The sequence below is a fragment of the Lampetra planeri genome, chromosome 37 (genome assembly GCF_965212315.1).
Source record: "Lampetra planeri chromosome 37, kcLamPlan1.2.h2, whole genome shotgun sequence".
Taxonomy (NCBI): domain Eukaryota; kingdom Metazoa; phylum Chordata; class Hyperoartia; order Petromyzontiformes; family Petromyzontidae; genus Lampetra; species Lampetra planeri.
Window position 1 is genome coordinate 4,603,594 of NC_136143.1, and position 27,338 is coordinate 4,630,931.

At 49.7% G+C, this 27,338-nt stretch overlaps 1 protein-coding gene across 4 annotated transcripts in view; it reads right to left on the reverse strand.

Moving 5' to 3' along the window:
• The window catches only part of LOC144730954 (uncharacterized), an 83,492-nt gene that overhangs the window by 45,952 nt on the left and 10,202 nt on the right, over positions 1-27,338 (reverse strand). For 3 of the 4 annotated variants that reach the window (XM_078611838.1, XM_078611837.1, XM_078611839.1), the window contains 16 exons: positions 24,542-25,194; positions 22,521-22,645; positions 21,905-22,139; positions 21,483-21,680; positions 20,724-20,827; positions 18,923-18,983; positions 16,520-16,624; positions 14,237-14,446; positions 12,070-12,369; positions 10,776-10,964; positions 9,438-9,608; positions 8,270-8,386; positions 7,476-7,533; positions 6,202-6,285; positions 5,422-5,578; positions 4,655-4,760 (listed from right to left, as the gene is read on the reverse strand). In XM_078611838.1, coding sequence (XP_078467964.1) covers positions 4,655-4,760; positions 5,422-5,578; positions 6,202-6,285; positions 7,476-7,533; positions 8,270-8,386; positions 9,438-9,608; positions 10,776-10,964; positions 12,070-12,369; positions 14,237-14,446; positions 16,520-16,624; positions 18,923-18,983; positions 20,724-20,827; positions 21,483-21,680; positions 21,905-22,139; positions 22,521-22,645; positions 24,542-25,194 — 2,873 coding nt within the window. The remainder of the gene's footprint in view (positions 1-4,654; positions 4,761-5,421; positions 5,579-6,201; positions 6,286-7,475; positions 7,534-8,269; positions 8,387-9,437; positions 9,609-10,775; positions 10,965-12,069; positions 12,370-14,236; positions 14,447-16,519; positions 16,625-18,922; positions 18,984-20,723; positions 20,828-21,482; positions 21,681-21,904; positions 22,140-22,520; positions 22,646-24,541; positions 25,195-27,338) is intronic. The other variant, XM_078611840.1, reaches the window with a different exon arrangement.

A 27,338-nucleotide genomic window follows, 5' to 3' on the forward strand; every position in this document is an offset into this window, starting at 1 on the left:
ATCATCCAGGTCTACCCATCACCCAGCTCCTACTCATCACCCAGGTCTACCCATCATCCAGCTCCAACCCATCACCCAGCTCCTACCCATCACCCAGGTCTACCCATCACCCAGGTCTACCCATCACCCAGCTCCTACCCATCACCCAGCTCCTACCCATCACCCAGCTCCTACCCATCACCCAGCTACTACCCATCACCCAGGTCTACCCATCACCCAGCTCCTACCCATCACCCAGCTCCTACCCATGACCCAGCTCCTACCCATCACCCAGCTCCTACCCATCACCCAGCTCCTACCCATGACCCAGGTCTACCCATCACCCAGCTCCAACCCATCACCCAGCTCCTACCCATCACCCAGCTCCTGCCCATCACCCAGCTCCTACCCATCACCCAGCTCCAACCCATCACCCAGGTCTACCCATCACCCAGCTCCTACCCATCACCCAGCTCCTGCCCATCACCCAGCTCCTACCCATCACCCAGCTCCTACCCATCACCCAGCTCCTACCCATCACCCAGGTCTACCCATCACCCAGCTCCAACCCATCACCCAGCTCCTACCCATCACCCAGCTCCTGCCCATCACCCAGCTCCTACCCATCACCCAGCTCCAACCCATCACCCAGGTCTACCCATCACCCAGCTCCTACCCATCACCCAGCTCCTGCCCATCACCCAGCTCCTACCCATCACCCAGCTCCTACCCATCACCCAACTCCTACCCATCACCCAGCTCCTGCCCATCACCCAGCTCCTGCCCATCACCCAGCTCCTACCCATCACCCAGCTCCTACCCATCACCCAACTCCTACCCATCACCCAGCTCCTACCCATCACCCAGCTCCTACCCATCACCCAGCTCCTACCCATCACCCAGCTCCTACCCATCACCCAACTCCTACCCATCACCCAACTCCTACCCATCACCCAGCTCCTACCCATCACCCAGCTCCTACCCATCACCCAGCTCCTACCCATCACCCAACTCCTACCCATCACCCAACTCCTACCCATCACCCAGCTACTACCCATCACCCAGCTCCTACCCATCACCCAGCTTCTACCCATCACCCAGCTCCTACCCATCACCCAGCTCCTACCCATCACCCAACTCCTACCCATCACCCAACTCCTACCCATCACCCAGCTACTACCCATCACCCAGCTCCTACCCATCACCCAGCTACTACCCATCACCCAGGTCTACCCATCACCCAGGTCTACCCATCACCCAGCTTCTACCCATCACCCAGCTCCTACCCATCACCCAGCTCCTACCCATCACCCAGCTCCTACCCATCACCCAGCTACTACCCATCACCCAGCTCCTACCCATCACCCAGCTCCTACCCATCATCCAGCTCCAACCCATCACCCAGCTCCTACCCATCACCCAGCTCCTACCCATCACCCAGCTACTACCCATCACCCAGATCTACCCATCACCCAGGTCTACCCATCACCCAGCTCCTACCCATCACCCAGCTCCTACCCATCACCCAGCTCCTACCCATGACCCAGCTCCTACCCATCACCCAGCTCCTACCCATCACCCAGCTCCTACCCATCACCCAGCTCCTACCCATCACCCAGATCCTACCCATCACCCAGGTCTACCCATCACCCAGGTCTACCCATCACCCAGCTCCAACCCATCACCCAGCTCCTACCCATCACCCAGCTCCTACCCATCACCCAGCTCCAACCCATCACCCAGCTCCTACCCATCACCCAGCTCCTACCCATCACCCAGCTCCTACCCATCACCCAGCTCCAACCCATCACCCAGCTCCTACCCATCACCCAGCTCCTACCCATCACCCAGCTCTACCCATCACCCAGCTCCTACCCATCACCCAGCTCCTACCCATCACCCAGCTCCAACCCATCACCCAGCTCCAACCCATCACCCAGCTCTACCCATCACCCAGCTCCTACCCATCACCCAGCTCCTACCCATCACCCAGCTCCAACCCATCACCCAGCTCCTACCCATCACCCAGCTCCTACCCATCACCCAGCTCCAACCCATCACCCAGGTCTACCCATCACCCAGGTCTACCCATCACCCAGCTCCAACCCATCACCCAGCTCCTACCCATCATCCAGGTCTACCCATCACCCAGCTCCTACCCATCACCCAGGTCTACCCATCATCCAGCTCCAACCCATCACCCAGCTCCTACCCATCACCCAGCTCCTACCCATCATCCAGGTCTACCCATCACCCAGCTCCTACCCATCACCCAGGTCTACCCATCATCCAGCTCCAACCCATCACCCAGCTCCTACCCATCACCCAGGTCTACCCATCACCCAGGTCTACCCATCACCCAGCTCCTACCCATCACCCAGCTCCTACCCATCACCCAGGTCTACCCATCACCTAGGTCTACCCATCACCCAGCTCCTACCCATCACCCACCTCCTACCCATCACCCAGGTCTACCCATCACCCAGCTCCTACCCATCACCCAGCTCCTACCCATCACCCAGCTCCAACCCATCACCCAGCTCCTACCCATCACCCAGGTCTACCCATCACCCAGCTCCTACCCATCACCCAGCTCCAACCCATCACCCAGCTCCTACCCATCACCCAGCTCCTACCCATGACCCAGCTCCTACCCATCACCCAGGTCTACCCATCACCCAGGTCTACCCATCACCCAGCTCCTACCCATCACCCAGCTCCTACCCATCACCCAGCTCCTACCCATCACCCAGGTCTACCCATCACCCAGCTCCTACCCATCACCCAGCTCTTACCCATCACCCAGGTCCTACCCATCACCCAGCTCCTACCCATCACCCAGGTCTACCCATCACCCAGGTCTACCCATCACCCAGCTCCTACCCATCACCCAGCTCCTACCCATCACCCAGCTCCTACCCATCACCCAGGTCTACCCATCACCCAGCTCCTACCCATCACCCAGCTCCTACCCATCACCCAGCTCCTACCCATCACCCAGCTCCTACCCATCACCCAGCTCCTACCCATCACCCAGCTCCTACCCATCACCCAGCTCCTACCCATCACCCAGGTCTACCCATCACCCAGCTCCTACCCATCACCCAGCTCCTACCCATCACCCAGGGCTACCCATCACCCAGCTCCTACCCATCACCCAGGTCTACCCATCACCCAGGTCTACCCATCACCCAGCTCCTACCCATCACCCAGCTCCTACCCATCACCCAGGGCTACCCATCACCCAGCTCCTACCCATCACCCAGGTCTACCCATCACCCAGGTCTACCCATCACCCAGGTCTACCCATCACCCAGCTCCTACCCATCACCCAGCTCCTACCCATCACCCAGGTCTACCCATCACCCAGGTCTACCCATCACCCAGGTCTACCCATCACCCAGGTCTACCCATCACCCAGCTCCTATCCATCACCCAGCTCCTACCCATCACTCAGGTATACCCATCACCCAGGTCTACCCATCACCCAGCTCCTACCCATCACCCAGCTCCTACCCATCACCCAGCTCCAACCCATCACCCAGCTCTTACCCATCACCCAGCTCCTACCCATCACCCAGGTCTACCCATCACCCAGCTCCTACCCATCACCCAGCTCCTACGCATCACCTAGCTCCTACCCATCACCCAGGTCTACCCATCACCAAGCTCCTACCCATCACCCAGCTCCTACCCATCACCCAGCTCCTACCCATCACCCAGGTCTACCCATCACCCAGGTCTACCCATCACCTAGCTCCTACCCATCACCCAGCTCCTACCCATCACCCAGGTCTACCCATCACTCAGGTCTACCCAACACCCAGGTCTACCCATCACCCAGATCTACCCATCACCCAGCTCCTACCCATCACCCAGCTCCTACCTATCACCCAGGTCTACCCATCACCCAGCTCCTACCCATCACCCAGCTCCTACCCATCACTCAGGTCTACCCATCACCCAGCTCCTACCCATCACCCAGCTCCTACCCATCACCCAGCTCCTACCCATCACCCAGGTCTACCCATCACCCAGCTCTTACCCATCACCCAGCTCCTACCCATCACCCAGCTCCTACCCATCACCCAGCTCCTACCCATCACCCAGATCTACCCATCACCCAGGTCTACCCATCACCCAGGTCTACCCATCACCCAGCTCCTACCCATCACCCAGCTCCTACCCATCACCCAGGGCTACCCATCACCCAGCTCCTACCCATCACCCAGATCTACCCATCACCCAGGTCTACCCATCACCCAGCTCTTACCCATCACCCAGCTCCTACCCATCACCCAGCTCCTACCCATCACCCAGCTCCTACCCATCACCCAGATCTACCCATCACCCAGGTCTACCCATCACCCAGCTCCTACCCATCACCCAGGTCTACCCATCACCCAGCTCCTACCCATCACCCAGCTCCTACCCATCACCCAGGTCTACCCATCACCCAGGTCTACCCATCACCCAGCTCCTACCCATCACACAGGTCTACCCATTACCCAGCTCCTACCCATCACCCAGGTCTACCCATCACCCAGGTCTACCCATCACCCAGCTCCTACCCATCACACAGGTCTACCCATCACCCAGCTCCTACCCATCACCCAGCTCCTACCCATCACCCAGGTCTACCCATCACCCAGGTGTACCCATCACCCAGGTCTACCTTCGCGCTCGTCTCGGCCCTGCGTTCCGACTCGAGCAGCTTCTCGGAAACACTGGCCGCCAACTCGCGCTCCAGCGCCAGGCCAGCCTGCAGCTCCTCCACTTGCCTGGCAGGACACACATCATCACGCGAAGAGGGGGCGGGGGGGGGCACAGAAGCTACGTTGGTCACATGTACGCAACACGTTTCTATCCCCATTGCTCCTGTCGGCTCGTGTCACTCGCAAAGCGGTGATGCCCTGTTGCGTTTGCCAATCAGAAGCAGTATCCACTCGGTTCAACCCTTGCTTAACTTATCAGATCTGTTGAGCTCCAGACACATTCTGCGGGCGTGATTTCGTCACAGCCAATGTTGCAGTGACACCGCAACAGGTGTATTTATACTTTTTTTTTTATCCCGACTGTGCTATCACGCAACACGTTTCTATCCCCATTGCTGTGCTATCAAGTGCCCGTTCGGATCCGCCAGTGGAGCAGCGGCAAGCGTTCGTGATGAAGAACGACCCGTCGGGAACAGCGGAAACCACGGGGCTGTCTCCGAGATCCCTTCGAGTGGCCTCTTGTCCACGCTGGTCAGCGCGGGTTTCTGAAGGCAGGGAGCGCCGACGTCGACACACAGAAGTACTACGCAGTGCAAACGACGGAATTTTTTGCTACAATGCCCACTGCTGAGCCGCTACGCAGCTGAAGAATAAACCTTGCCAGTTGCTCTGCCTCCATCATTTCGACAGAGAGCAGCCAACAGCAAAAAAAAAGGGGCAATCGCACTTGTCTCTCTTCCTGATGTCATCGTTCATCTTTGTGAGCTGTGCCGAGCTGTCTCCGGAAGACTGGATCATCTGGGCGATGTCCTCCTCCAGCTTCTGCTTGTCTCGCGCGAGCTGCTCCGCCTTCTCCTCCCCCGAGTGCACCTTGCGCTCTAGCGCTGGACAACAAAGACAGATTCCCCCGTATAGCCTAAACAGACTATTTAAATCGATACGGTCACTTAGAACGATATAAAATACGTTTCTAAACAATGCGGTTTCCAAGAGTAACCAGCGAGCGCGAACAAATTACGTCATGCATGTAGAGAGTCTATTGAATTTTTTTTATTTCTTGCAGTTACTAACAAATGAAGATACTTCACAAAACGGGCAATTGATTCAAACATTGATGTTCATTATTCGTATTTCTCAAAACCATGGAGGGTCAGGCACACGGGTTGAAAGAAAATTGAACAAGGGGATAACCAGTATTCTTAGGTTTTTTCGGTAAAGTCAAGTAGGTAAAAAATTTAAATTCATAAAAGTAAAATAAAAATAAAATAAAAATCACCACGTTTCGGAGGCAACACAAGCCTCCGTCTTCAGGTGGAACCGTCTCAACACAGCTATTGATACAGCTATCGTGCCGTTAATTTTTATTTTACTTTAATTAATTTAAATTTTTTACCTACGTGACTTTACCGAAAAAACCTAAGAATATGAATCCTTGCAGTCACGAAAGCTTCAAATCTAGGATAACCAGTAGCCAAACAAAGGTTGAGAAACCACTGCTCCACCTTACCGGACAACTCGGTCTTCACTTGCTGGAGCGCGGTGCTCAGCCCTGAGTTCTGCTCCTCCCGCGAGCTCACCTTTTCTTCCAGTTCTGTCGGGGGAAAAAAATAACAACTCAAAGGCCATCGCCCATGACGGCCCACCAGATTACCGTATTCTCACCGATTATAAGATGCTCTTTATCCCGCCTTTTATTTTAAAGTAGATGTATTATAATCTGGTTGTTATATTTCGATTTAAAGCTTTCGTGACTGCAGGGATTCATCTTCTTGGTTCTTTCGGGAAAGTCACGTAGAAGGGAAGTGATAAAATAATAAAAATAAAACATAATAAAATAATTCTCACGACGTTTCGGCCACAACGCATGCAGCCGTCCTCAGGTGAAGACCAGGTCTGTCGATGTTTCGGCGTTGTGGCCGAAACGTCCTGAGAATTATTTTATTATGTTTTATTTTTATCATTTTATTACTTCCCTTCTACGTGACTTTACCGAAAGAACCAAGAAGATGTATCTGGTTGATGTTTGTGTACCTGGTCCAGCGTTTAAACATCCTCTCTGGAGAGGGAAAGGTGGTCGGGCGTGATGCTCGTGTGTCATACCAGCCTTCATTAGGTACGACTCGCTAACCGCACTTGCCCCAACAGTCTGTTTAGGCTATATGGGCGATCTTTGTCTTTGTGTGCGAGACCAGATTTGTGGAACTATGTTGACACCAGACGCAAGTTTCTGGCGTGTTTTACTTTCATGAGCATTTCACAATCTGGAGAATATGGTTTTATTTGTATTTGAAAAACATTCAAGACGAGGATGAGTCTCATTTACAAGAGTGGCCTGGGTCACACAAATGCCAAAATAAAAAAAAATGTAAGTACAGATCTAAATGTCGAGTGAAATTGGAAAAATAACACTATGTAACAAATAGTGTTACATAATAACCAGGCTACAGTCTACATTATAGACTGCCAGTACACTCTGATTTAGAACCAGGCTACCGTCTACATTAGTGTTTTTTCGTTTTTTTTTATTTTTCTTTATCTTTATTCACTTTATTTTTATTTTTTCTATCTACGTGACTTTACCGAAAGAACCTAAGAATACTAACATAATTTGTGCTCCTGGGTAGTAAGTGTTGTTTCCTAATTGCTTATGCCCCAAAATTACAGAAAATTGACATTATTCCCCACAAACTTTACTTTTGTGACCAGGACAGTGATTGTTACACAGTGTAAAACTAATTAAGACATGACGTGCAACTCTAAATAAAATTCTGTTGACTGCACCTTCAATAGTTTGTTGCAGGCGGGTTCCTTTTTCGGTCACAGACTTCATTTCTTCCGTCTAAAAGCAGACATCATATGTGTTAAACGATAACTGTAATCACCATCATTATCATCGTTGTCGCTTAGCATTTATTCCACGCCTCCCATGCAATACCTCTCGAGGCGGCCTGCGGCAAGGGACCCCCCCCAGGGGCAGCTGCCCCTGTGTGGCTACAGGGTGAAACGAGCCAGTAGGGGGCGACGTTGTTACGCAGCTTCCTAATCAGGTAACTTTCGAAAACAATCACTGCATTCCGCATTTTCAAATGTGCTTCTGCGGTCATCTGAAATGGTCTTCCTTCAGATATTACGAAGCAATTTAAATCTAGATTGAAAGCTTTTTATTTAGAACAGTTTTTTTTGGTTAGTTTGTTGTCCTTCCACCGCACCTCCGATTCGCAGGCTTGGCTACGTACGGTGCGAAAGTTCAACATACAGTATGTGCATATATTTTGAAATATTTATCAAACTAGCCAAACTTTTTGGACACGAGGCGAACACACGTGGCCCTAACTCTCGAATCACATCGCAGGACCTTTAAAGTTCACTGCAGAGCAGGCGACACCGTAATTTATCTTGAATACACCCTGGCAGCATATACCAGGGTATCCGCCGGGGTCGAACGGCGAACCCACGCAAAACACGGCAAGAGCACGCTACCGCTGGGCCAGATCGCAGTGGACGTGACGTGAGAACACTTTCGCTGGCAACGCTAAAATCCGGAACGAAATGTCAAAAGCGAGGGCCACACTTACCCGCTCAGACAGTTTCTGTTGCAGCTGGCCCCTATCGTCATTGAGAGATGAAACCTCCTGGCGCAGGCCCTCCATCTCTCCTTCCTTCACTTGCAACTTCTCAGCGAGCTCTCCGGCCTGTGCGGACGGGCAAAGTAAAAATACCGCTAAGCCCCACTCTCTCAGGTACCTTCGCTGAAATAATGCTAAACCAGGCAGCCGAGTGTACTGCAATATTTATGGAGTGAGCAGGTGGGAACCTGCCACTGCCAATTCACAGATAAATAATTCCTCATTTTAAAAATATTTTTTACTCACGCTGAGCCCTGGCTCCAAGCCCAGGATAAACGTTGTGAAGTATAAAGATTGTTTCATTTCCCCTGTAGCGCCTGACTGACTGCCGCGTAAAGTACCGTTAGAAAGCGCGAATTAAGGCCGACGCGATGCACGATGGGGTTGGTGTGGCCTGCACGACTCCAAGCAGCCTTCGTCTCTCCTCTGTGCTGATGTTATGCACTGCAACCTGGTACTCATTTGAAGTCACATCATTTTGGATAAGGCCCATTGAGTTCAACTTTTTTTCAACTGCAATTCCGTGTGGAGGGCTTCATCCAGCAGTGGAGGTGTAAACTAAACTAATCAACGGAGGCCTCGGGGAGGCCCAGGAACCGGATCAGATCTTCGTTACCGATGTTGGTCGTGAGCGGGAAATTAAACCCGTGTGTTCGGGTTCGAAGAGCAGCATGCTAACCACTGCACCACTGCTCGACACAAAGATGAAGATCACCCGTAGAGCCTTAACAGACTGTTGGGGCAAGTACTGTTAAGCGAGTAACTATGAAGGCTGGCACGGCACACGAGGGGGTGGGTGTCAAATACCACGCCCGGCCACCTTTGCCTCCCCAGTAGCGATATTTACACACAGCACCAGATACTCATTTGAGGCTGAGTCGACCTAGGGGAGGCCCAGGACCGGTTCAGATAATTGTCACTGGTGTTGGCCGTGAGTGGGAATCGAACTCGCATTACTGGTTTCGTAGAACAGCTCGCCAACTGCTACACAACCGCTGCTGACACACACACAAACATACAAACACGCAGTTTCACACGAGCGCACACGTGCGCAGAGGCACCCAATTTGCGTGCATGAAAACAAGCGAGAGGCGAGCGTGGCACAGACGGCTGTTACCGTGTCGCCAGCAGACAGTCTCTCGGCCTCCACGGCGCTGCACGTGCTCAGGGCCGCGGCCAGCTTCCCGCGCAGGGCCTCGTTTTCCTTGCGGGAAGCCTCCGTCTCCTCCGCCAGCCTCTCGCACTCGCGACACTTCTCCTCGAGCTCTGACACGCGGCTCTGCAACGCCTGTGGCAAAGCGGGCGCACGGAACACGCAGCTACGTTGTTACCACCGAAGCGGTGCCATGCGTGCTCCCTATGAATTTATTGCTTTAAATTTTGTAATTTTTTTCCACCCCCACCCAATGTCAATTATTTCAACTACTCTTCCGGTCTCATGCCACGAGAAGTTCAAGTTCATTTATTAGGTATAGCCCTGTGAGCCATTCGGCTCTTGAATCGGGTGCAACAGCAACAAAAAAACTAAAACATGAACAAATACATCTTAAAGTGAATATATGACTGAGTGCAAACAGAAAATCCTAGAAAAGACAGCAAAATATTGCAGAAAAAACACCATACAGTGTGATGCAAGTCAAACAGCCACCAACAACCACAAGACAACTTAGATTAAGGCCATCAGTCTAACTCTGTACTACAACAAACAAACATGGCTAAACCAATACACTTTTCGAAATCACCAAAATAAAGCCATGAAAGCAATGAAACAGTGATCATAGGAATGTCACGAGAAGGAGCGTCCATTCAAAACCCCTTCGCCGAGTAGTGCATCACCACATCTCACGAGATCTGGCGTGAAGAAGGCAAAACTATGGAACCGCTCTCCGAGATCCCTTCCAGTGGGCGGCTGCACTTTTCCCACGTGGCCTGGTCCAGGCAAACATTCGTCGCGCGGCAGTCAGACAGCGCGCTAACCCCGTTGCACTCCCACTGTTGTACACAGACAAAGATCCCCTAGAAATAGCCTTAATAGACTTGTTGGGGCTTGTGCTGTTAGCGAAAACACAAGGAGATGGGGTAGCCAACACCACACCTGGCCGCTCTTGCACACGTAGGCCTCGGCAAGGTAAGGTAAAAGTGTAAAAACAACGAGCCTACCTTTACCCTACCTTTTACCTTACCACAATACAATCACTCTACCCCTACCTTTTACCCTTTAGCAGGTAAGGTAAAAAGCAACGAGCCTACCTTTAACCCTACCCTTTACCCTTACCCCTTGGCATGTCGACACCTTTAGCCTTTACCTTTACCCTTTTACCCGGTCTAAAGGGTACAATTACCTTACCTTGCCGAGGCCTATGCACACGCACACACGTACGTGCACGCGCGCGCACACACAGACCCACTCGCGCGTGTGTGTGTGTGGCCGTGTCATGCAAGTGACGTAGTCAACCTGCTTCTCCGTGTCCGTCTTCTCGGCCTCCTTGAGCTTGTCCTCGGCCTGCGAGAGCTTCGACAGCATCTCCTCGAGCTCCAGCATGTGCTGGGTGCCGGCCAATTCCAGCTGCTGCTTCACGCGCTCCACCTCGGTCTCGCGCCCCTTCAGCGATTCTCCGAGCTTCGCCTTCAACTCCTCCTTCTCCTGCGCAGGGCAACACCAGAGCGCAGCACCGGCGATGATAAGCTAAAACTATTTCGATTTTATTCTTGGGTTTTTTCGGTAAAGTCACGTAGGTAAAAAAGAAAAAAAGAAAATTAATAAAAGTAAAATAAAAATAAAATAAAAATCACGACGTTTCGGAGGCAACACAAGCTTCCGTCTTCAGGTGGAACCGTCACAGCACGCTTGCTGTATCAAGTAATTAAAGCTTTCGTGACTGCAGGAATTCATATTTGGTTGGGTCTTTCGGTAAAGCCACGTAGATAGAAAAATAATAAAAGTATCACGACGTTTCGATCGCAACACAAGCAATCGTCATAAGGTGAAAAAATACAGCGGGAAAGCTGCTGAGGCAGGATGTTATAAAGGTTTGAGATGGGTGTAGCCCAAGGGTCATAAGCGAATTGGGCGGGGCTGGAGATGAAATTTGCATGTCAATGTAAGATCGGAGAGCTGAGCTACCTCCACGACGACGCAGCTGTGGAGGTGGCCATTGTATTGTGAGAGATTAGCATGTCAATGTAAGAAAAACACAAAAACCACCGCCACATCGAGGAAAACAAGCAACGGTGGCTGTGTTAGTGAGATATTTAGCCTGTTAATGTAAAGACATTTAACCTGGTCATGTAACTCAGAGAGTCGGAAATAACTGCTAACATTGGCAGATAGGACGGAAACATTAAAGCCAGTTATGACTTAAACTGGTTAATAACGTCCTTCAAATGACTGCTCATTTTGTACCCATCTTCTCGGTTTAAATTGTGTCTGTGTTTACATATCTGGATGGCTTCATGAACGAATCTTTGCTGATAGCCAGTGGGTTTGCAGAGTGGTCGGGTTTCGAACCCACGACCTCCTGCATACCAGGCGAGGTAGTTAACATCTCGCCACCGGGGCAAGATGTTAAAGAGGGTTGCTCCGGAGCCGCTGGTTGCTGACCGCCTGCATTGGAGGGACCACAAGAGATGGCGAATGTGCGGTGAAGCAGTGGAACAACCACGTGTACCACCGCCACCAGCCACCCTGTCATGCGAGCGAGCGCGCGTGCAGTTCCACGGATAAATCCCACGCGTCAGGCCCCACTCACCTTGAGGTGCGCGGCGCTCTCCCGCTCCAGTTTGACACGCTCGCCCTTCAGCGCCTCCAGCGCCGCCGCCGCTTCGACTCCCGGGGCGGCCGAGCGGCTGGCGGCGTCCTCCAGGGCCTGGCGGTGAGCGGCATCCACCGCCTCGAGGCGTTCCTTCCACAGCTGCACTTCGCTGGTCGTGGCGGCCAGCTCCCGGCGGAGAGACTCGGCCTCAGCGTGGGCCTTCTTGAGGGCTTCGGCCTCGCTCAGGGCCGCATCCAGACTCTCCTGGAGGGCCTTCGCCGCTCGCCGCTCCTCCGCCTTTCAATGGGAAGACAACAGCGGTCGGGGGGGGAGGGGGGGGGGGGAGTTGGAGCAAAGGGGCCAGCAGATGCGTACGTGCGTGAGTGCGCGCGCATCCGGTTGTGCCGCATGTTGTCTGGCATGATGTCCCCACGTTTCGAACTGCCTACCTGTTTGGAAGCTTCTTCAGGAAGCGAAGCTTCTTCTGGAACAATTTAGCAATCATATCGATTTCAACAAATACATTCAATTGGAATACACAGCACTTATTCGAGTGAGATGTATACACAATAAATGTAACATACCCAAGAGAAAATGCCGTCATCACCATTATCATCGTCGTCGTCATAAACGTGGCAGTGTTGACCTGTTTCTCAATATGGCCAACTTGTGTTCTTGTTTTTTATAATTTTCATTTTGTTCCTTTTATTTGAAAGTCAAATTCTGTGAACTGTTCACGTCGATACGGTCGCCTTCATGCCGCGGTAAGAGAATGCTGCCGCGTCATAAAACTCAATTATCGCCGCGACGTACATTACATCCAAAGAGTTATATTCAGAAAACACGTGGCTAACAATATTACGCGCAGAATGAAAGTGCTCCGTCAAAAGCTGGCTTTAATGAAATTCCTGTTTAAAAAAAATATTATTCAACCAGACGCAACGCGTTGAAAGAAGCAGCGCCCTGCTATTCGTCTTGCATAGCCAGAGGGCACCAACGCACGCTGGGTAACCTGCGCTGCCACCTTGCTGTGTCGCGCAGTGGATAGAGCACGTGACTTACGATGTGTAGGTTACGAGTTTGAATCCGGGTGGAAGGAGTGCGTCAAGCGGTACCACCTGGTTTTTTTTTTACATGCGCCAGCACAAACTAATGTCCATCACCCAGACTCCCTGTGCATCGATAAGCTTTTATCAGGCGTCGATCAGAATTGACAAAATAAATATCACATTTTAGAATCAGTGGTTTTCCAATGGAATGACTGGTTTCCTCCACAGGAATGTGGAATTTCACAAACGGTTCATTGCGGCAAACAGGAGATGAGACACCCGCTTGGACTATTCAAAGGCATTGCTTCCAAATCCTCCTGAATGCGCCCAAACTCATCAGCAGGGTTGAACCTGGTTCATACTTTGATGAGAGACTGCCTGGAAAATACCAAGAGCTGTAGGTTTTGGCTGGAAGCTGGCCAAGAAATGTCAAGACAGCACTGGATTCTTGAATCTATCCGTGCGGAGCTCGAGTGTTATCCCTTTGTATATCTGGTGGGGCTTCCCCGGGGTACTCCAGTTTGCCCCCCCCCACCACAAGCCAAACAACTCGTAAATTGAAATGTACCAACGATCCCAGTGCAGATCCCTCTTGAAAAGTCTTGAAACTAAGGGTAAATACAATCGTCATTAACAAACGCTTACCATCGGAAATGAATGTTCACCGCTGTGTGCGTCCTCATTAGCACCGTAATACCGTGGTGCATGTTGTCAATTTTGACATGATTGATGAGCAAACCGAGTCTGCCGTTCCATCTGCTCCATCGCCGACACAACATAGCCCGTGGCATTGAGAAACGGCCGCGGAGTGTGTGTGTGTGTGCTCAGAAATTTAATTGTCGTGCTGCCCAGGCTCGCAAGACAGAAGCTGCTTGAAGCAATCGCGTAGGGCCACCTGCAGCTTACAAATGAAGATGAACTCTTTGGTTCTTTCGGTGAAGTCACGACAACAAACGAGCAAAACTGAATAAAATAAAGTTAGAGCAATGACGCAAGGAGAAAATCAGACACCAAAAATTATCGTGGAGAGAATTACAACAAATCGAAGAATCCAAGCGGCTCGCACGCGAGTCATGTTTTCCGCCTCAAACGACATTCAGCAGAGCGGGAGTTACCTTGTCCTTGTTGGCGGCGGCGAGCTGCTCCTTGAGGGCCTTGATCTCGGCCTGCAGGGCCTCCATCAGCGCCGCGGCAGCGGCCGCGTGCGCGGCGCCCGCTTCAGGGCCCGCGTCCGCCGGGAGGGCCTTGCCGGGCGGGCCCTGCCTCGCGGCCTCCAGCTCCGCCTCCAGCTCCAGGATGCGAGACTTCTCCGAGACTGTGGCGGCCTGACCAGCCGCGCATTAGTTCGCCCCGTTACTTTTTTTACCGTTCCAATTTTTTTACCGGCAAATCCATCGCGTCGCGGACGAGGCAGTCGCCGATGGCCAGACTTGTTCGTATTCATCGCCAAATATTTTACGAGTCGCTTGGTAAACCCCGAGCAGGTGGCAATGTTGCCACAGCCATAGCGGGAGGGCAACATTCTCCAGGATTATCTGCTAGGTCCGAGTCGGTGGTTTGTGACCAGTGGCCACACCCAGAGGGATGAATACTGGATGCGGTTGTTCAAAGTGATTTATTTCTCGCAGGATATTTTCCAGGTTGCTAGTTAACTGGGGTAAGTGGGATGTGCCCAGCGTCATTAGCGACAGTCACAGCGACAGTTACACTAGATGAAGACATATTTTCTAGGCCCGCCAAGCCAGACAAAGACCCGGCCGAAATTTAAGCCCAGCTTGCTGACGATTACCGAGGTTGGGCACACAGTTATTGAGCAGCATCGCACACAAAGCTGTGGCCCCAGGGGAAGGATATACACAAAGTGAAGTGGCATGTCTCCCACAGTGGGTTAAAAGTCAGAAGCGTTTGAAAGGCAGACGCAGCCCAAGGAACAAACCCGTGTAAGGCATTGCCTCGGAGGTGCGACCCAGACTATTGGAAACCAAAGTCAAGCGAACGTTAATAAGAAAAAAGACTTGGAAGTGCCTCTCAAGCCACGAGGCCGTCACTCTCGAGCGATGTCACTGCCGGTGTGACCACCGTACTTTTCAGGGCGGCACTGCAGCGATGGCGCTACATTGTCGCGGTTTGCCCGTTTGATTTCAAGATTGAATTATCATCGGGCGTCGTTTGTGTCTTTCTTTCTACTGTGCCGACCGTAGCGCCTCGGTCAGAAGTCGCGTGACTACATTACATACAGCATACCTACAGCCCATTGGTCAATCCACTGCTGGATGAGGGCCTCCCCCCCTACGCTGATCGAGTCATGGGCGTTACCTGACTGTACTTCACCACGCTGGCCACTGCGGGTTGGCGAATGCCAACCCTGACGAGCACGGTGGTCGCCCACGCAAGCACTACTATCCAAGAGGATATATTTTTTAAACTAATTGGCGAGTTATTGAGCCACTTTTAATTAGTTTTTTCTCCACCCATTACCGAAGCTTCGAACTCAGGTCGGGGAGCCAGGAACACAGCACAGCCGTGCGGAGGTTTTTCGCGGTTGTGCCGCTACGTGCTGTTCGTCGCGATATCCGATGTTTAGAGACCGCTTTGGGAAGAAGCTCCCGGGCACGTGGCGAGAAACTACGAACGACACGTAGCGGTACAACCCGCAAAAAACACACGTCGGACAGCTACAGCGCAGGTCGATAAATCTACGGTCGTTTGTTGTTGGATTGCGTCTGCCGTAAGATGATTAATTATTATTTGGCGCCATGCTTATTATAACCCAGCCAAACACAAAGCATTAGAAATAGTTAATTGGACAGGCAATTTTACAGAAACTTTCAATCCACCGTCTCTTTAGTTGGCTACAATAATTAAATATTTTAGATTTTTTTTTTTTAAGCAGGTCGTTAAATACAACCTGTAGTCACAAAATAAGTAAAATATATACAGTACAACGTCGCATATCCAACTCGCTGGGGACTGATGTATAGGCGGATATGCAAGGGGGCTGTATACGTGAGCGTGTGTAGACAATTACACTTTACGCGACGCACCAATTTTGTAACTGTACAAAAAAATTAGGCGCCAACAGCTTTAAACAAGGCAAGAGAAACCGCTTTACACCACTTTAGGAGTTGGCGAATGCACGCAAAAATGAATACAAGATTGTACGTGAAACCAGGGCGGATTTGCGAACACCTGTGGAAAAAAAATTAACGGCTCCACCATGCGCCACACGTCGCGCTGGGTGCGGGCGGCTATGCGACAGTCGGGACATGCGACGTTGTGCAGTAGCATGTTTAAATTCTGGATTGAAAGTTCAGTACCGTAAATAAATGTTTGTTTTTGTTTGTTTGTTCCGCATGATCGCTACGGACGGACAGTGTGAACGTTGCATCCCAGTTTACCCGCGAGTCTTCTAACTCTCTCTGCAGCTTCTCGGCTTTGGTTTTCTCAAACAGAAGGCTCTGCTCAAGCTCCTTAATGCGCGCATGCTCCAGTTTGGTTTGAGTCTGTTAGTCGAAAAAAATCCACACGCATGCAAAACTCACACCCACGCCAAAGATATAGACCGCACACCAATGAATGAACCGACATTTGATGGGGGGGAGGGGGGCGGAGTGTCAGACCAAAAACAGCCACACAGACACCGAGGGTTAAGAGAGAGCAATCGGAGCAAGTACGAGCGCACGGCCGACAAGTCGATTAAACACACACACGCACACGCGCACACACGGAGAGAGAAAGGCAGTGTCGGAACAGAGGTCTAACATCCTGTAAACGTCAGTCACTCGCTCAGCTGCGGTCAGTCACCTCCTCAACACGCTTGTATGAATGTATTCTATCGCTACTTCTACTACCATGGCTAAACACATGCGCGTGAGCGCGCACATCCGGACAGAGAGGAAGGCAACGTCAGAACAGAGGTCTCACAGCTTGTAAACGTCAGTCACTCGCTCAGCGGCGGTCGGTCGCATCCTTATCATTCTTGTATGTATGCATTCACTGGTCAACACACTTTTTCTGGCAAAAGGTATTCCAACGGGTGTAAGGTAATTTTGGGGTGCTGATTCCAAATCTGGCATCCAAATATTGCATTTTCAATAAAAACTGCAGAAGAAAAATATTAAATAAATGTGGATATCTACATAAACTGATATTATAAACACACTATCCTAAAAATACAGCACCATATTTTAACACTAAAGCAGCCACTGACTCGCAACAACTTGCAATCATAAGTGACAGAGTTAATTTCGGGAAAAATCAATGAAAATGGGGTATGCCGATAGCATAAAAAATGATGTGATAGAGCAAATCTGAGATCAGATTTGGAATCAGCACCCTGAAATTAGTCTAAAACAGCTGCAAAAGTCCAGGCCAGAATTTTTTTTTTTTGTTGACCAGTGTTATTGTCGCTACGACTACTACTACTAACACCATAGTTGCTGTTACTGTTCCCATGAACTTCACTCATCGATTCCTCCGCCCGTGTTGAGAACTCGGTCGACCAGACAATGACTCTTTCGTCTCCATCCATACTGCGTTCAATCTCCACACTTGAAGGTCACAACATCGAACTCGCTCACCCATTCGCTCACGAACCAACTCGCTCATTCACCTGATCACCACAATGCAAGTCACAACACCTGTCTTTCAGCTTCTTTACCCTGCACTGCTCCACTTTGGAATCCCCTCCCATCATCTCTTTTCCCCAAGCTCTTATAATAATAATAACCTTGCTCAATTCAAAAAAACGTGTTACAGTTGTAATCGTTAACGATTACAACTTTGCTAACAGTGCTGTTCGTTGCTGGCCGCTTGACAATAAAGACACGCGCGCACACACACACACAGCCGACTTGTCAGCACAAACCGATTGAGCCCGACGGGAATAAGTGTACGTGCACACATAAAGACACACAGATCCAGAGAAGTGCGTGACAGCTCATGCACATGCAAGAAGGGACCACTGCTGCAAGAAGGAGCCACCGCTGCAAGAAGTTGCCACCGCAACAGGCAACAGAACGTGGCAATTGGCAACGCTGCACCAGCTGCCGTCATACACGTATGTATGCACGTACATTGAACTTCTTTCACGCCATACATAGCCAACCGTGCTAATCGGAGGTGTGCGGGGGGGGGGAAGACAACAAGCTAAACACAAAAATCATTTGTAAAGAAATTAGTTAAATAGGTGTGGCACACGAGTCCCAGCATCGTGCTGAATTAAAAAAAGCACGATTTCAACTTGTACCTCGCCACCGCATGGCATTCACTCGCTATTTTTAAGAGAGAGGGAGACTCCAGAGGCGAGAGGAGGAGCCACAGACAATCAGAATCTTTGTTTATACCGGAGGAATCCAATAGGCTATAAAGCTCATTTTCACAGATGTCCAGCAGTTTTTCACTAAAGTCCAGCGGGAAGGCGGCAGCCAGGCGGTGACCCAGCAACCAAATTGTGCCCCCCACCCCAAGCTCTGCGCTCCTCTACATATTAAGGTGTTTTTGACCAATTAATTAATGTAAGGAAAGTGGAGCACCCGGAGAAAACGCACGCATGCGAAGGGGCAACACTCTCATCCCGTACGAATGGAACAGTTGGGAGTCTGCATGGCTGTGACCGCCGCGGGATCAAACGAGAATGTGGGCTAGTTTCATTCCGGTTAGGAATCATCAGTTGAGTATAGCCAATCATTGCCTCCCCCCATCCAATGGTGCCTGATGCACCTGTGAGGAACGTGCTTGTGATTTCTTACACGCGGATTATTTTTAAACATCTTGACAAAGACTATATGCTATCGGTGTACCTCCAGGTCGCCCTTCGTAATGGATTCCTCCTCCACCCGAAATTGCAGGTCTTCCACCCTTCTGTTGAAGACAATGTTAAGTGGGAGAAACTGATTACAATAAAAAATACATGCGCGCGCACGTGACCATTTACGAATTTCTCCCCTAAAGTTTTTCGTTTTTCAATTAAAATACTGTCTTTTTTGTTCTTATGCTCTTTGGTTCTTTCGGTAAAGTCACGTAGGTATAAAATAAAATAAATCACGACGTTTCGATTGCAACACAAGCAATCATCATCCGGTGGGAAAACGTCGTGATTTATTTTATTTTATACCTACGTGACTTTACCGAAAGAAACAAAGAGTATCGATTCCTGCAGTCACGAAAGCTTCAAATCTTTGTTGTTCTTGTTGTCTCTCTGTCGGCGTCGCGGCAAGAGATGACGCGTCCATCCAGAACTCTCGCGAGCGCAGTGCATCGGCACTTTGTTAGAGTACGGCCCTCCGACGGAGGGCGATATCGCCCATAAATCACAAGCCAGAGGGAATCCCTTCATGCGACTTCTGGAGATGCCTTCAAGCTTCAAGCGGCCTCATCATTTGCTAGAGGGAACGCACTTTCACACGGGCCCTACAACAGTAAAATGTTCACCGCACGGCCCTCAACCCGATATTTTTGTTGTAGATTCTCAGAGCTGGATTTATTTTTGGTGGAAAAAAAAAACGAATTGCCGATTATTGTGTCTTTGGTCATTGGGGCTGTGACGATCAAACTCGCAGGTGAAACCTGGATTCGAACACAGGCTCTTAAAGGTGCTGGTTTATTGCCCCCTCTCTGAACCATGAGCCACCCAGCCACATCCAATGAAGGTAAAAACAAATGTTAAACACGAAACTCAACTGGAAGGAAAGTTGAATTTCTACTAAAACTGTTTAGTGTAATAACTCTCAAGATTACCACGCTCTCGCAGGCTTTTATTTTAGATGGTACATTTAATCTAAAAGGGTACTTCATTCGATTAAAAACGTTAACTCAAAAGGAGAAACTTTAAATAGCCGCTCAGTTCCACTGAAACTCTATTTCAGTGGAAACTAAAACTCTAATTCAGTGGAACTATTTGTACTCTCGTGTCCTGTTCTGTCTTTAGCCCTCCTCGATCAATAAACAGGACCATCGTCCATGTAACAAAGAAAATCAACTTAAACGTAAGGACATCTCCCACACTCCAATGCAATCCATTTTAGAGTCTTTGGGAGTTGACCGGGTGGCTCATGAAGCTAATTAAACGATGGAAGTGCGCGCTGGCACCCCACACAGATCCTGGGTTCAAGTCTGGGTTTCCGCCGCCCGTGATTAAACTGGCTTCTCAAGCGGAGCGACTTTGTGATAGCTTCAGCTCACTCAACACCATTGAACGCGTAAAAAAAACTAATATTCCATTTGTTTTTTTCCCACCCAATTCCAATTCTGTCTGCAGGAATTACAAACTGCTGATTTTATTGATAAACGGGCAACTCACAACAACCCATCACATACATTTTAGTTTTTTCACTGACTTTTGTCCAAAACCATCCGTCTCTGAGAGTAAAACAAAAATATCGGTTTAAATGCCATGCAACGAGCATCTATAGCAGAACAAGCGGGAACATTTGACTCTTCAATTCTTTTCGGCTTATTCCACTTTATTTAATTTAAACGTTGGTTTGACCGACACGTGACGAGGACTCATTGCAGTTGATCGATAAAAATGGCTGTCAAATAATTACCGATGATTGTTATTACTATGGGAATCAATGGTGTGACCCCACCTCTCTCACTCACCGTCTCTCCTCCTCCAGCTGATTGAGCAGCTCCACCTTCTCGCGATCGGCTGCCTCCACCAGAGTCCGCAGGCTGTCCATCTTCTCCTCCGCTTCAACCACAAACTGTTTACGGAACACGAGGAAGATCGCACGGAAAGCACGGACGAATGAGACTCGCGAGAAAATGGCAGCCAAACGGAGAGTAGATGACCGTGAAGATAACCGCCGTGCAGACGGCGCAAAGAGATCGGCTCATCCGCAGGAGGGAAATGGACTGTGGGGGATGGTGACGAGGTTGGGAGGCCTACATACAGCAGTGGAAAATCAATAAAGATGGGGATGCTAAGTGATGAAACATGCGATGCTGCTAATTTTATACAAATTACATATGCATGATGAGGATGAAATTTTCAATAGAACTTATGCATATGACGATAATGACAATGGCATGCATCGGCAGTCGGAATGAGGGCAGCGATCTAGCACCATGAAAGGTCACGCTTGCAAGAGGCACAATGTTGTTTCGTGCGTCTCAATGGCTTTATTTATTTCACCTTCTGGTTAAATAAAGGACAACAACAACAACAAGAATAACGGACCAAAGATGAATGTAAAGAGATCAGCGAAGAAGCAGCAGCGGAGAAGAGACGCAGTGACGCATCGATGCGTCACGAACCGAACCGAAGCAGACTCTGCCTCCCCTCCCCACCCGCCCCATCACAGTGATCGCGAAGATCAAGAATGGACCGAAGTGGAATATGATCATTGGGAGCCTCACCTGCGAGTGCGCGTGTCTTACGAGAGACAGCTCCTGCTCCACCTCTCCGACCTGGCTGGTGGCTCGTGCCACCTCGGCGCGCTCCATGTCCCGCTCGGCCATCAGCTGCTCGATGTGCTGCTGCTTCTCCTTGAGCGCCTCCTGGAGCGCCGTGTTCCCCGCGATCTTGCGCGAGTAGCGGGCGGACGTCTCCGCCAGCTGCGGACACACACACACACGTGGGGTGGGTTTGGGTGGGTTTGGGTGGGTTTGGTGTGGGTGATAAGCCACTTCGTTGAGCTATCATTTGTGATGGCCAGGTCGCTTCTGAAAAAGAGCTACGTAGCTCAGTGGACCTCCTTTCCTGGGTAAATATAAAAATTAATAATAAAATGGAATAAAAAAAATTTTAATTAAAAAAAATGTAATTAAAAAAAACGTACCAGGCCGGTGCGGCTGGGCTTGGCGCTCACGGACGAGGCCACGGAGCTGAGCGTGCTGATGGAGGAGGCGCTGGGGCTGCGCTTGAGCGCGGCGATGCCCGAGCTGACGGTGCGCCGCGTGCCCGGCACGGCACCGCCGGCCTTCGCCTTAGCCGGCGTCGTCGACGGGAAGCCGATTCGCGTCACCTTGTGCGTCGGGGCGAAGAGGCCGTACTTGGGCTGGCATTGGAAATATCTTCATGCAGCGGGGGGGGGGGGGGGGGGGGAATGGGGTGGAAAAGGTAAAACCAATTTGTTGTTGTTGTTAATACTGCTATCGTTAGGCTCTGTTTTCACAGCCACTCGCAATGCAATCGCGGTCACAATTGGTAGTGGTAACCATGAAGAGTCGCGATCCAATTGCAGGAGGCCTAAGGGGCCAACAGGATAATGGGGACGAAGGCAGATAGCACAACGATGGAGAAGGGCAGGTGAGATTCGTCAGTTCAACCGCAGTAGAGCGTGGCTGAAGCTTCAGAGAAGATATGCTCGACGGGCCCACCTTGCCCAATAGACCGCACACGTGGCGTCGGCTTCTCATTGGTCTACAGAGGAGGGGGCTCGAATTATCTGGTACCTGGTGCCAGCCACAGAGCCGTCGTTCTTGCCCAGGGGTTCATCCAGTTCCACGCCGCACCACTCGCCCTTGGCAAAGTCCGCCTCGCCAAGAAACCTCACCACGCCCGCCTTCGTGCCACTCACCTTGGGAGGGGCGAGGGGAAAGGTCACACCAAGCGGTGGTTAAAGAGGGAATCCTAGATTTGAAGCTTTCGTGACTGCAAGGATTCATATTCTTAGGTTTTGTCGGTAAAGTCAGGTAGGTAAAACATTAAAATTAATGAAAGTAAAATAAAATAAAAAATAAAAATCACGACGTTTCGGAGGCAACACAAGTCTCCGTCATCAGGTGGGACCGTCACAGCCAGATTTGCTGCATCAAGTGAGGCAATGATTCAAGATTCAAGATGTAATCCCTTAAAAGCAAGTTGCTTTTAAGGGATTACATCTTGAATCATTGCCTCACTTGATGCAGCAAATCTGGCTGTGACGGTCCCACCTGATGACGGAGACTTGTGTTGCCTCCGAAACGTCGTGATTTTTTATTTTATTTTACTTTCATTAATTTTAATGTTTTACCTACCTGACTTTACCGACAAAACCTAAGAAAAAGAGGGAATCGGTATGCGCTGGCATTATGCGCAAGAACAGAATGGACAGTGCGACACACCGGCAATAATACGCTCTGGGGGGGAAACAAATAAAATCGTAGATATGAGTAGAAGGTATATGTTCAGCACTGCAATTTCTAGCTCACACCACTGCTGGTGGAAGAGCCACCATATGCCCTCTAGAGGTAATTTAGTCTTCTCATCCACCTTGGCCAGGCATATTGGAAGAGGTTGTTGATACTCACACTTCACTCCACCGCAAGCGATCTGCAGACCGACTAAGCGCGGCATACGCATTTATACTGCTGGATAACAATATGACATTATAACATTTAGTTGCACGAGAGTAGCATTACGTAGCCTATAATGTATTACTAAATGAACTAGAATACCATTACACTGTATCAAATCCATATTAAATGCACTCAAATACTGTTACGTCGTATATTGTGCATATAAAATGTGCTCGAAAACTTTTGTGCACGTATATTTAGCAAATTAAATGCAGTGAGAATACCGTTACGTGGTACGTATTATTTAATGCCCATTACGAGCTCCTATTATTTCAAGCCAGTTTCAAGGCTGTTAAAAAGAGTCACCTGCCACGGAAACCATCCGACAAACATTTACATATTTATTGGGCAACAAGGGGGAAAGTGACATTGGTCGTCGTTGTGCAAAGGTACGATGCTGCAGATGTTGGAGACACTTTAAGTTGAGATTTATTGTAAACAAAGACGTAAAATGCAGTCATTTACATGAGCGTGAAATTAGACTGCCGTGCGGCCTATTTTCAGCGGTCGCACGGCGACGACGGAATGAGAATGCGTGTGCATGAAACACGACGTGATCGCGATAATCTCAAAGGAGGAAAAATGGAAAACAGCGTAAACTTCACCCCGGGAAGGACCACGGCCAGGCACACGTGAAACGGTGTTGAAGCATCCTTGGAGGTTTTGTGACAGCTAGAGACAAGAAAAACGATTTTGCCGACAAGACGGATGAACGGTGAGATTGATGAAAGAATCCTAAAGTGCATTCCCAACGAGCCAACATTGCCCCCTACTGGCAAAAGCAGCGCCTTCTTCATATCCTTGCGTGATAAGAACGCTATCAGGATCGCATTGAATGTACTGATGAGACACTGCAATGTCGAAACCGTTCGAGAGTTTTGCTCGTCTTGAAACAATGCTTCTGAAAACGACGCACTTCCAGAAGGCCATGCGGCTGGTCAGTTGTGTCATTACCATTCTTTAATTTTTTTAGGTGGAGATGTATCGTCTGCATACTTTTTTTTTGCATTCTCCACAATGAGGCCAATGCTTATTTCGTGTCAGAAGGTTAGACGTGCGGTCGGGAGCTCTAGGAGGAGTTGATGGCTGCTGAAACATTACCATCAGCACTATTATTATCGATGATGTGTCCTTACCAGTACGCGGTCGCCAATCTTCAGTTCCCGCTCGCCCTTCTTCATCGACCCGGCTTCCGACAGGTTCGACACCGACCCGCTCGTCATCTTGCTCATCGACGCGGGTGTGGACGAGGGCGGCCTGGCTGTCGGCGGCGGCAACGAGGGCGGCGTTGTCGTCGTCACGGGAATACTTTTGGGGGTCGCCGAGCTTGCCGGGGTCATGACCTGCGGGGACGAGACGGTGGCGGCCTCGGAGGAGGAGGACGGAGGGGTGGCGCCGCTGGAAGACGCTCGCGTCGCCGTAGCGAATGTCGCGGCGTTAGGGGACGCGTCGGTCTCGGCGGCCTCGCCCTCGTCAGCCGTCGATGCCAGCTTGGAGGGCCGCGTGAAGACGCCGTGCAGGGGGCGGCACTGGAAGTAGCGCACGCCCGCCACCGAGCCGTCGTTCTTGCCGACGGGTTCTTCGAGCTCGATGCCGGCCCAGCGGCCCGGGGCGAACTGCGTCGGGCCCAGGAAGCGCAGCGTGCCGGCCTTGGCGCCGTTGACAAAGACGCGCTCGCCCACCGCGAAGGCCGACTCGTCGCCGCCGCCGCTGCCCGCGGCCACGCTGCCGCATTCCGACTCGGGAGGGGACGATGGCGCCGATGGGGACGGCGTCGCTCCACCTTTAACTGTCGCACACACATTGGGAGAGTGCTATTCAAGCATTTTTTTTTTTTTCATCAGGTAAGGCCCAATAAAATATAGAGCTCTTTTTTTTAGAAATGACCTGGCCACATATGATAACTCAACGAAGTGGCTTAACGAGTGGAAATTTATAGCAGCCAAATACTCTAAACACATGTTGATTCCAAATACGGAGGGAAAAACTGGAGAACACGGGGAAAAATCCACACGACCGTGGGGGGAGAGACACCCAAACTGCAAATATACAGCAGGCGTCAGGGCCGGGATCGAATCAATGACCTCTTGCATACCAGGCAAGGTAGTCAACATCTCACCACCACGGCGAGATGTTAAACAGAAGAATGCTAGGCAGGTCACGATTACCTTAAACGTCAAGGCCCGATTCTTAACCTCTCAGAGTGCTCTTCTTGGTTGTTTCGGTTATAGTCACGTAGAAGGGAAATAATAAAATAATAATATAACAAAAACATAAAAAAAATAATTCTCACGACGTTTCGGCCACAACGTCTTCAGACGCTGTCTTTCCGACAGACCTGTTCTTCACCTGAGGACGGATACTTACGTTGTGGCCGAAACGTCGTGAGAATTATTTTATTATTATTATTATTACCGAAAGAACCAAGAATAAGAATCCCTGCAGTCACGAAAGCTTTAAATCGAAACTCTCAGAGTGCATCGGACGGGTGTCGAATTGCGCACGTGGCATAGCGCTCTTTTGAGTCTCGGTAGATTTTTATTGCGTTTTCATTTTTTTTATCTATGTTTAATCAGCGTTCCTTGAAAAATGAGCCGTTGATATCAAATGTGGTGTTTACTCTTGGAACGTAACATAATAACAATAGTATTGAAGTACATCTTAAACTGTAAAAAGGTTTAAGCGTGAAATTAAACCAGCTCAACTGGTGGGAATTTTCAGGGCTCCTATGTGGTTTCTGGGTAATACCTTGCAGTTTAAGGTACACCTAATTAGTATTGTTATGTAATGTCCCAAGAGTAAATATCAAATTTGGGACAAACACCCCTTTTTCCAAAGGAGACTGATTGAAAAATAAATACGTAACAAAGTAAAGAAAACAAATCAAATGGAAGCCAAAAACAAATTAAATGATACAAGATCCATGAATAAAAATAAACAGACTTAATCAAAAATTCCAAATGTAAACAGCTCGTGTGAAATTGAGGCAAATGGGAAAAGTAGTCGCATGCAATCGTTGAAACAAAAGCAACATATAATGCAATTTGGATTGTTGGCGTTTGGGAGTTGGGGAAAACACAAATTAGATCAACGTCTCACCTTGTCATTACTCTTTGGTTCTTTCGGTAAAGTCACGTAGGTAGAAAAATAAAATAAAATAAAAAAAATAATCTATCACGACGTTTCGATCGTAACGCAAGCGGTCGTTCTCAGATGGAAAAAATAATCCAGCAGTGGAACTGCTGACCCAGCGAGAGAGCTGTTACATCAAGAGGTTATACAGATAGTCCTCGACTTACGATGGAGATGCGTTACGAGGACCTCATCGTAAGTCGAAAATATCGTAAGTCGAAGATGGCCTAGCCTACCCAAGAGTCTTAAAGAATGGTGATAATTTAGCAAAACAGAGCAATTAACAGTACCGTACTGTATAAACTATATACTGTATGTATTTATTAATTACAATACTGTATTGCACAGTAAAATGTAAAGTAAAAAAACAAGGTAAATTCTTAGCCTACCCATATAAACTGCAATTTAATAGAAAGTTTTTTCAGGAAACAATCCTATCTGCTATAAAAACTTTTAACATGCATTGAACGTATCGTATCATGGTAACCTTAAAATTAAATCGCTAAAACTACGTAACATACATGCATTTAACGTATCGTAATGTATCATATTGTACTGTACTCACCAAGATTCTGTCTGTCGTCTGCATACTTGAACGATGTTAGGTTGTTGATAGCAATTTTGTCATATCGCTATCGCCATCGTAAGATCGAACAAGTAAACCCGTAAAAACAAAGTTTTTCACTATAAATCCTTTATATGCGTGGCATCAGGGCGGCTAGAGTCCTGTCGTCCTCTGGCTTGAGATGGCTGCCACCTTTGGGTCAGATGATTGTCTGGCAGCATTAAACAATTGGTAAT